General features: G+C 38.3%; 1 protein-coding gene across 1 annotated transcript in view; it reads right to left on the minus strand.

Annotated features, from left to right (window-relative positions):
• Tep3 (Thioester-containing protein 3) overlaps positions 1-5,527 on the minus strand; it is a 41,483-nt gene extending 35,956 nt beyond the window's left edge. The window contains exons 1-2 of the mRNA XM_071592212.1: positions 5,391-5,527; positions 4,742-4,831 (exon numbers count right to left, since the gene is read on the minus strand). Coding sequence (XP_071448313.1) covers positions 4,742-4,830 — 89 coding nt within the window. The 5' untranslated portion in view covers position 4,831; positions 5,391-5,527. The remainder of the gene's footprint in view (positions 1-4,741; positions 4,832-5,390) is intronic.
• Positions 5,528-11,611: the final 6,084 nt, after the last annotated feature.

Here is an 11,611-nt window from a genome sequence, read left to right on the forward strand (position 1 = left end):
CCATTAGATCACTGAAGTGATTCTCCCAAGCCCACTCTTGCTACTTGGAATTCGAAAAAAATTCCACCAGCAATGGAAAACGCCAAGGCTTTAATTAGGGCATTCAAACCCTAATGGATCCTCAGTGGAACATCATCTTCCATCAGGGACCCATGAATCAGCAGACTTGGTGCACATGTAGTTTCACCAACAAAATGGACATATGATGATTGCCGTGTTGACATTGTGGTAGAGTGCTCTCTTCCATTTTGAACAATATGTGAGAGATCACTCTGGGCTCCGAAATGTCACCATTTTGGCGTAAGGAGTTCCAGGCTCAGCCTTATAATCATGCATAGAATTTGTCCAAATATTTTCCCTCTCTTTTTGAACTCTCTCCTTTTTTAAATGAAGATGACCGAAAAAAAAATAAAAACGATCCAATTTTGGGAAAATTTGACATGAATAAAAACTAGAACAACATAAAACTTTTGATTGAAGTTATTTGTCTTTTAGAGGTTCCTAGTGAATCACGGCTCAAATTACAAAATTACGGTCACCTACATGTATAATAAATTCCCCACCTTATCTCAATGGCATAGACAACACAAGCCAAGCATATCCAAGGCCAGGGTTGGAAACTAGCCAACAAAACACCCATATTGTTCTCTCTATGAAGACATGCAAGGATGTTGAAGAACATACCTCCCTGGTTCTCAGGTGGAACAGCTGTTTGGTAGTGCCTATCAACTCCCAAGCTATCATAATTATTAACCAATGAACTATGTAAATTTTATACTCGGTAATATTTTGGTGACCATATTTTACAAGCATTTTTACATATGACCATTGCTACTATGGATTAGGGCATTTTTTCTTGCAATGAGTCATCAAATTTTATTATAAAATTCATATAATAAGTGGGAAATGACAAGAGTAAGTATGTACCTACCAACAGACAAAACCAAAGCTTGTCACTGAAACGCAGGAAGGACTGGGAAAAGTGGGGGGAGATAGAGAGGAATGGGTGGAGAGAGAACAAAGTGAGGAATGGGAGAGAGAAGAATGGATGAACAGCAGAGGAACCCTTCCAGTCCTGGAAAAGCATCTTTCCCAGACCACAGAGCCATGCATTTCTCTCAATAAGGGGTTCTTGTCCCCTGTAATTGCCACTCCCACCAGTCAAGTTTCCTCAGCCCACACCAAACAATCAACTCTTTCTCAAATTGACCCCACTGCCATTCTTTTCCTGAAAGAGACCTGCATGCCCTAGCTTCAACCATTTCTGGTAATCCAGATCATCTTTCCACAGCGGGTGACCTACAATGCCCACGCACCAAACTTAGTTCATTTGAATTTGTTTTTACCAGAGTTTTTCAGATCAATTTTTGTACTTTCCAGGATAATTTTTAGCAAAGATATGATTAAGTTTTCAGTAAACTACCCAAGGAATATGAAAATTTTAGCAAGCAATGTGTAATGGATAAGAGAGTAAGGTAGTTATAAGCCTAAATCCAGGATTCTTCGAAAAAGAAAACTTTTTCAAATGCATGCAACATTTTTTTACTGCAGTAAATTAATGAAAATGTCACCCAAGAAAGGAGTTTTATGATGGTTACCATATAAATATAAACTAAACAAATTAAAACTCACTAAAAGATAGAAAAACAATATAGGCTCTGACTAGTTTTGGCGAAGAATTGATAAGTGGAGAAGAATGAATAAATGACTAATACCAGCCAATCAGAGAGGTCTCATCAAGGTATTCGCAAGCCCAAACACATTGACCTGATAAAATGATAAAATTCCTTGAATATTTCAGGTAGCTGAACACCATGGCTTTCTATTCTATACAACATACATTCTACCTCCATTTACGCCATTCAACATGCCTATTCTTCTCTTCCCTATTCCTCAGCCCTGCCTAATTTTCTCCCCTCTTCAACATTCAATCAGGAATGAAAACTGAAGCAATGGAAACATTTCATATCCACCTTGCCTATAAATACTGAGTTGAGGTGTGGTGGAGGAAGAGGAATGCTGGTTGGCCTTGATTTTAGTGATGCACTCTCAGATTTAGCCCACCTTTGATATTTTATTCAAACGCACATGCCTTTCTGCAACATTTTAGTTCTCAAGGCAGTAAAATCATCTCTATGCTTCATAAAACCTACTTCAATTGTGAATGCTATGCAATACCACATACACCCACGCTCATTTAATGTTGCACTCTGCTTGGAATGCATCTTTATTACGGGGCTAAATAGAGTTCCATTGGCCACACCATGGCATGCATCAAATGAGCACACTTGCCTCTACTCTATCCTCGATCTCAAAGCCTTCTCACTCGTGTCATCATGGGATGTGGACGACCTTGTTAAGATGCCCTTCAAAGGCCAATTTCGCTTAAAAAATTAGCAAGTTTTTTATTTCATCGGTGCGTGGGTGGACAGTGGAAAAATAAAGAAATTCCTGGTCCTTTTGCATTAAATATATTTGCACCAATATAAATAATTTTTCACTTGAAGTAAAAACCAACTGAAGCAAAACTGGTAATAAATCAATTGCCAAGATTACCTTTGACTAATTGATGCAAACAGCTGAGTTTAGACATGATTAATAGGCGTTTTTATGAATTTCACAATTTTTTATGCCTGTCCTAAAAGTAGTGGCCTTGGATGTTTTGCCCAGCTGATTCAATATAATTAGCAAGTCTCAACCCAGGTTACAAATGAAGCTAATATTAAATTGAGATTCACTTGCAGGACTTGAATAGCTCCGGTAACTGAATGAACATGATAATCCATTAGAAACAACCTTTAAACTCTATAGTGCATGCAACTAGAGGTGGATGCTATAATAGTCGACCTGTCAAAAGCCTTTGACAAAGTTGACCACGATCGCTTAATGCTTAAGATGGGCCAATTGCCACTACACACAGATGGAAGAGTAATCTCTTGGGTCAGAAATTTCATGGAAGGTCGAACACAAAGGGTAAAATTAGGAGAAGTGTATTCTGAAAAAGCAAGGGTAACATCGGGAGTCCCACAAGGAAGCGTACTTGGCCCGCTATTGTTTTTAATATATATAAATGATCTCCCAATAAATATTAATTCTCAGTTAAGACTTTTTGCAGACGACTGTATTATCTACAGGAAAGTCGAAAATGACAGAGACCGTGACAAACTTCAGAGGGACATTAATAAAATGGCTGATTGGGTGACAAAAAATGGGATGGATATTAATGTTAACAAATGCAAATCCATCACTTTTAGCAATAAGGTAAATGGAAACCATAGGGAATATAAATTCTCAGAAAATGTCATTCCTAGAAGTGATACTGTCAAATACTTAGGTGTATATTTAACTAAGGACTTAGGGTGGGGGCTAAATGTGGAGTACATCTATAAGAAAGCTTTCAAAACTCTTCATTGGGTAATGAGAAACCTAAAAGGGAGCGTTAGAGCAACCAAGGAGAAGGCTTATCAGACCCTAGTAAGACCAATTTTAGAGTACGCTTCTCTTGTATGGGACCCTCATGAAGAAGGTCATATTAAAAAACTGGAAAAGGTGCAAAGAAAGGCTGCCCGATATGTACTGGGGAAGCATGGGAGGATGGAGAGTGTGTCTGACATGCTAGAAACGCTGGGCTGGGAACCTCTAGAATCTAGAAGAAAAGTAAGCAGACTTTGTGGAATGTTCCGAATTTTGAAGGGGGAGAAAGCTTGGGCAGATCTTAGGAAAGAGGCGGGGAACCCAAATTTTATAGGCAGAAATGATCACAAATTTAAGATAAAATGCCGGGCACAGAGGACAAATAAAAAAAAATTTTCATTTCTAAATAGAACAATTGTTGAGTGGAACACCTTACCTGCAAAAATATTCGAGCCCTTTCCTAACAGAGTGTATACTTTTAAGAATAGATGTAAGGTATATATGTAAAAATTTGATTTATGTGTGGTGTATGGTATTATATGTTATAGCTTAATTTTTTTTATGTATCTTTTTTTTTCTTGCTGGTTAATGGTTGTAAATGGGATGGGGATTCACTTGTTTTGTTAAAGAGATCTGTGTTTGTCTGGTTTTATGTATTATATTTTGCAATTGTTTGGGACTTGTGTGCCACCTGACAGTGTCTATTAGCACATGTGTATTTATAATAATAATAATAAAAACTTGGACAATCAATGAGACAGCAGATTGGTCCTCTACAAAGTTCTGCCTCCTGTTCCTCCCACGAGCAATATTCCAAGGTCCACGTGAAGACCGACTATTATCAAAGTTGATGAAATATGACTCGAAAGACAAACTGAATAAATATAGCTCCATGAATCTGTTTATCATTTTCCCAAAAGGCTTTACGTAGGAAGAAAAATGCCTTATGTGCAATACGTTTTATATCCATGGTACCGGCGCATAACGTACATGCATTATTATTAATCATAAACCTGAGATGTGGTTTATCTACTTTGCAAAGCCAAAATAATGTTTGGAATGCAAGAAATCGGTTCAAGGATATTCGATTGTATTGCCAAATAAAGTTTTCGAGTTAGTTTCTGCAAAACAGAATGTCATTGGAATTCTTTCACGAAAAGACTGATTCCGACAACTGAGAACAACAGGCCACAAATACCAATCAAAAGTCGGTATCATTAACAACTACTAACTTTATTGAGAATGCTTTAAATCGGCAATACAAGTCATTTTTCTTTGGTTTCATTTGAACGGAGAGGTTGATAATGTGGAATGTCTTTAATCTTACCTCTGCTGAGCATTTGAAAGAGGAATCCACACACTGCAAAGCACCAGCACCGGTAACCACCAATATTTCTCAGGAACTTCCATTTTCATACTGGTTTCCATGAAACAATATAAGAATACCAGTAATTTAAAACATAGCCTATATCTCCCAATAACTATTATTACAGCTTGTCTAATGGCAAAATTGACTAGTTTCGAATGTATAGGTGATGAATAATGCTCGAAGGAAACTTTCTTGGGATTAATTTCAGATGGGAGTTATAACAGCAATAATAATGTCCTTGCGATGAAAGGTGATCTCATCGCATTGCAAGTACGATGCTCACGACAATATGCACTTCATTTGGATTCCAGTCACGAAACTATGCTCTAATCTAGATTTACCAAAAATATACTCGGACGGCATTGACTTTAGCCAGAGGTTTTAACCCATCAAGCCGCTTAAAATACCACATGAAAGAAAATATCAATGGCCACCGATAATTATCTGGAATTATCATTACGTCTTTCGAAAAGCGTAATAATTCCAGGTGATCAAAAATTATCGTTAAGTTAATTCAATGCAAGCATAGCAGGTTTAAACTAAGTTTCATGTTTTATTCATTCAACAGATGTTTTCACTTCCACCAAGGTTAACATTAATTGCTTACCTCGATACTTTAAACGTATCCAATTGTCAAAACTTCGGAAATCAATTAGAGCACATATTGTTAAATAGTCTTTTATCACTTTTGTAGGAGCCTAAACCAGTCTCTATGAAACTGATATTCAGTAAATAGGAACTGAAACCAAGCGCTTTCTTAGCCTATTCACGCACACCAGAAGTAAGATGTCCTCTGTGAAAAACTTTCATGCGTGTGGGCGTATCACAAACAGGTGGGCGTACCAACAGAGACCTCCACCCTCCCCAAGTATGGAGCGTTCAAAGAAATCGAAATTGCATCATTTTTTAAATTCCATTTGCTGAGAAAACACTTTCCAAGAAGAGCTGACGATTTTAGCTGGAATACAATGAATCGTTCATCGTCGGAATTGAGCCAAGGTCTTTTCCAGAATTGTTAAAATTGCATATCGGGGATATTAAATGCTCAATATTGTCGTTCACAATTAATTACTCTGTGCGTTAAGTAAAATTACATCGCTGAATCGTAATAATGATATTATGGGCCTGAAGTATCAATAAAAATATTCTATTCGTATGGTCTTATCTCCCGATAAGACCATACGAATAACTCCGACGAAAAAATTTATGACTGCATAGTTGAAACTTAAATATTTAATAATCATTTAATGTTCATCATTGATTTTTGACTGTCAGAATTATTTCCTGTCAGTGGTACATGTAAATAGAAAATTCCTCAGATATGCCCACTCATTCAGAGTTGATGAAGGATCTTCCCACATGTTCAAGGATGGATGGCAAAGTATAGAGATCTCAACGACCGAGGGTACCACCTGTACCAATTAAAAACAATCTGCCGTCCGTAACCACTAAAAAATGGACGGAACTCTCCTTAACATCTTTTTAATCCATTACGGCTCTTTTGGCTGGCCGGTGGACATTGACACTGGTGGAAATACAACATTCTCACAATTTTACTGGTAATGTTTTCTTTTTCATTACGACCTGCCAATTTTTAGTTTCCCTGTTCACAATCAATACGATAAGCGTCTCCAATGAAAGACAAGGAGTTCGAATGAATTAAAAACAGACAATTGATATCCCCCGAACCTCCTCGAGTTCCAAATAAATACGGCCAAAGGAGAATCTCAAAAAGATCATACTTATCAATATGCTCCTGCTTAGTTCTTTTTTTATATTTTCTCATGTGCGTCTCAAAATTATACCTACCAATGTAGACAAGTCCATAGCTATATGCACATAAAAATGATCATTTCAGTCAAGGACATGGCTTATTTTTGACTTGACCTGTTGACAAAAAACATGTTCTGGTTCTGTATCAATGAATGAATTCACACTTGAATTTAGCCCCTGGCATTTGGTACACCTCAGTAAACAATTTGGAATTATCATTATGATTTATTATTAATCGGAGACAGGTAAAACAATCCCTGCCATGGGATCAATTTCCCCACACACCATTTAGTCTGCCTGCAAGAGATAAAGTTGAACTTTTGTTGGCTGTAAGAAACCTCAGAAAAGTACTTATATTAGGAGAATGATTCTTCCTGAGGTGTTGAGTAATCCTAATGTTAAAAGGTCACAAGACCACGTGAATGTAAACAGGCAGTCTGTGTGGGGTGATTCTTGGCTAGGGATTCATTAATGACCAGATAAATCATTAAACATGCCATTGATTCCTTTACAAATGAAATTTGGCATCTCCAGTTCACGGCTCAAAGATTTTTTCTGTTCTCTGTTGTAATTATATGTAACTGTGGCTATCAACATTTATTTCATATTCATTTCCACAGTTTTGTTGGCAAATGTGTTGTTAGAATGGATGCTAAACTTATCTTTATAGGTAGCTACTGCTGAAAATGATCAACCACAATGGAGGGATCTCTGTTCAAAAATGCTTTGGATGACACTTCCCATCTAATACCTCTAAATAACTTATCAATCCCAATTAAATTAGCTTGTTCCTTGGTTGGGGACATGGAGACTTGGTGAGCCACTAATAATGTACTTTAAATTGTACTAAAATTAATATATCTGCTTTCTCTCATGAAAAAAGGTTCTGCTAACTTCTAGCCCTTAGCTAACTTTACATATAACTAATATACAATGCCTAGAAAACTATAATTTCATGGGTTTAACCCTCACTGATAATAATGCATGGAAATAGCGCATTAATAAAGTTACCAAAGAAGTGGCAACTGATCTCAGTTTGGGCTCACTTTGGTGATCTCTCTGGAATACCTCAAGTTTTTGTGCTCCGACAGAAGTCATCCCTTCCTCACATATGGTATTACCATTTTGGGAAACTCTTTCCAATGTATGAAATAGTTTTCTCTTGGCAAAAGCAGGCTGTGAAAGCAAATGCTGGAGTTTCAATAAGAGATACACGGAAATCCTTTTTCAGATCTTTGATAATCTTACCTTTACCCAGCAATGCTCCTCCTCCATCAGAAAATCACATTACTTTCCCACCAGATGGCTCTCCACTCCCATGGCACTTGATATAATAGTGCCGTATACCTCAAAAGTCTCAATTCCATTCTCACCAAAAAAAGATCCACACTTCACTTGTTCTCATCACACATTGTCACAACCACACATCTTCCTCCAAAACTGAAAGGTATTTCTGCCATTAGGAACTTCAGAAGACGGTTGGAAGTTTTCCTTTTAGAGAAAATATTTTACAGCACCTCTGAACTGTTAACTTAATGTAAAAGTGTGTCATGTGATTTATATTTTGACACCTTCCAATATCTACCTCTTATGACCTGATGGAATTATGACTCAGTGAATATTATCACTTTTAATTCAAGTTCATACCACTTGAGTGATGTAGCCGCATTTCATTTTATGGAAATATATAGAAACATGACCACCAATCTTCACAGCTTATCAAAGGCTGAAAGAATCTATGCTGATAACCTTTAGGGACAATCAGTTAATGTTCTAATCAGTTAATACCTAACTAACAGAGCGTGGGAGGTATGAGGGCTGTCCAGAAAGTAATTAATGTTTTGGAATAAAATATGAACCTAGTAACAAGACTATGTTTTACTATATATATTTGAAAGGCACATTCTTAAACTATTTTTCTACATAGTCGCCATTTAAATTGAGGTAATAACAAAGTACACAAAGGCTTCTCAATTCCATCTCTGAAGAAGTCTGCCGCCTTACATTTTAACCACTTGCTATACCAGCTTGCAATTCTGCATCACTGTCAAAGCGCTATGTTGTAAGCCACTTCTAGCGAGAGATCCATATTCATAAATCAGTGACTTTCACAAGACTAGGCCTCCCTCTGTCAAAAGACTAGGCCTCCCTCTGTCAAAAGACTAGGCCTCCCTCTGTCAAAAGACTAGGCCTCCCTCTGTCAAAAGACTAGGCCTCCCTCTGTCAAAAGACTAGGCCTCCCTCTGTCAAAAGACTAGGCCTCCCTCTGTCAAAAGACTAGGCCTCCCTCTGTCAAAAGACTAGGCCTCCCCCTGTCAAAAGACTAGGCCTACCACTGTGGAGAGAGAGAGAACAATATTTCTGAGCCTTTTAAGGCTCCTAGGAGAAGCTGCTTCCAGCTATGGGCTGTTTACAGTATGTGTCTTGTAAAGGTTTGATTCTAATGTAGTTTTATTTATTTGTCATATGGCGTTTGCCGATTGCGAAAGAGTTTTCCGGGTGAGCCTACCTCAGTGTAGGCAAGTGTTGGAGCTACTTTGGGTCTTCTGTGAGGTGTGCGGACATACGGATCGTAGTCCCAGATACCATCGAGGAGCGAGTTTCCGGTGTGGGCTAAGGCTGTTGCCATGTTTTCTGCCTTTTCTCTCAGAAAACTGAGGCTAGGAGGGATGTTCAAGTCTTTTCTGATATTGCTGTTCCTGACAAACCATAGCGCATCAACGAGTTGCCTCAGGATTTTCGATTCTGTTACCTGAATCTTTTTTAGGTGGGATGGAGCCATGCTGGCTGGCACCCCGTAGCAAAGGAGGGGTCATATCTTGCTGAGGTAGAGCAACCTCTTTGTCTTTAGTGACACTGGTGCAGAAGATCTTAAAATGATTTGGAGGGCCCTAGTTGCCCTCTGTGCTTTTCCTGAAGTGTTGCCGATTTGTCGGGCCCAATGAAGCCCTTTTTCTTGCGTGACCCCCTGATAGGAGGTGTATTCCTTCCTTGGGATCATTTTGGTGTAGAACTGGATGGGTGGACCCAGGTCTCTAATTTTTCAATGGGAGAAGGTGATATGGGAGCATTTAACTAGGTTTACTTTCAGCTTCCAGTCAATCATCCAGTCCTCTAGGTTGTCGAGGGCCCTTTGAAGCTGAAGGGTAGCCCAAGTAGGATTTCCCACCTGTGTAGTTATTGTAGTGTCGTCGGCATATAAATATAGATTTGTGCCATCAGGGTTCGGAACGTCATGTGTAAAAAATTGTGAATAATAGTGGCAATAATAAGGACCCCTGAGGTACACCAGAGTCCAGGGGGTGGGGGTTAAAAGCATCCGCCCGGTGTGCGAGGTAGAATGATCTGCCAGACAAGAATTACTGTAGGAACTTCGTTAAGTGGGTTGGGAGGGGCAAGTTGCCTTTTTTGAAAATCAAGCCTTTTGACCACACCCGATCGAAGGCTGCTTCAAGGTCGAGAAATATATATAGCCTGTGTAACCTGTCTTCTGTTGAAGGCGCCTGTGATATTCTCAGTCAGCCATAAAATTTGGTGGGACGTTACAGTTCTAGGGCAAAATTCCATCTGTTTCCGGATTATTAGGTCTTGTTCCTCGATGATGTTGCTGAAGTGGTTTTTTATGGCAATCTCTTAATAGTTTCCCAGTGGTGTTCAGCAGGCTTATTGTGCGGTATGAGAATGGATTTCCAGAGGGTTTGAGAGGCTTTAGCAGCATGATGATCTTTGCAAGCTTGTAACGGTGTGGGAAATGCCCCAGCTGGATTGCTGCACTAAATAAGAAGGCCAGGTATGGAAGAGCTCCCTTTGGCAGGTTCTTAAGCCTCTCCGTGAAAATTGGTGGCCATTTTTAAACTGAATGCACTACTGCCTCACTCATAATTCCGTCTCCATACACTTCACAAAGTTGCCTATGAATTTCAATTGCCTAATGGTTTTTTGCCAATAAAAATCTATTCACTAATCGCACCTCACAATTTGTGGGATTTTCTCCTGCAGCGTACATTTAAACAGTTTACACTGAGTGAAGTAGAAGACCCACAGTCTGCACATTACTACAGAAGGATGCATACTGAGCGTAGGGACGTCTAGACATCGAGATGGTGGCTCTAGCCCAACCCAACACCATGCTAGGCCGAAACATAATCTGGTCAGCCCTCATAGTTTATTATAAACATTAAAAACGTTAATCATGGGAACATACCCATTCAAGAGCATAGGAGCTTTTTGACACTATTTACGTATTTAAGCATTAATGAAATAGAGAATTAAACTCATTGTTTCTGTAATTACATTCCTTATATGCAAATAAATATTTGGAAAAAAATCTTAAAAAGTGAAATTGTTTTCGACTCCTTGAGTACACAATGTAGAACATTCATCCTGAGTACATTTCATAAATCATTTCAGTTAATTATTCGGTGACATGATGTGAAATGTATATAATTATTGTCCATCTACTTATATTGTCGTAGCTCATATCAATCATGACATTCCATCTCTCAGTTTACCCATCCTCTGGTGGATTATCTACCCGTATGACTTCACCTTCACCTAATTGATGTCTTCCTTTTGATCTTCTAATTTATTCTTTCCCAGAACCCAATTAACATTCCTTTGATCTCGGAGGTGCCATACCTCTTCACCAATGGAGAGTGCACCATTAATAAATGCAGCTGATTTAGTCCTAGTTCAACCATTGATTCATAGCATCATATAGTCCCATGCTACAGCAGATGGTCAGATAATAGTGGAAAAATAAGGAGGATATTAGATATATAAACTGGATTGAGGATAATGACTTGCAATTGGGATACACATATATGAACATCAACCATTTCCTGAAGCCGTCTCTTCTGTAGTTATAGATTTAGAGAGAATTTTTTGGTGAATAATACATATTTCAGTGCGTCTCAGGAATTGTAAAAATGAAGAAATTGTCTTGAAGTACAAAAGTTTCACTAATTGTGCCAAAGAACTACAAAACATGATAAAATATTTAAAAATACAACTATTTAGACAAGCAATAGCAGAAATATGATCAAAACCATAATA

Source organism: Hetaerina americana, unplaced genomic scaffold (assembly GCF_022747635.1).
Source record: "Hetaerina americana unplaced genomic scaffold, ioHetAmer1.1.p SCAF_5, whole genome shotgun sequence".
Lineage (NCBI taxonomy): Eukaryota > Metazoa > Arthropoda > Insecta > Odonata > Calopterygidae > Hetaerina > Hetaerina americana.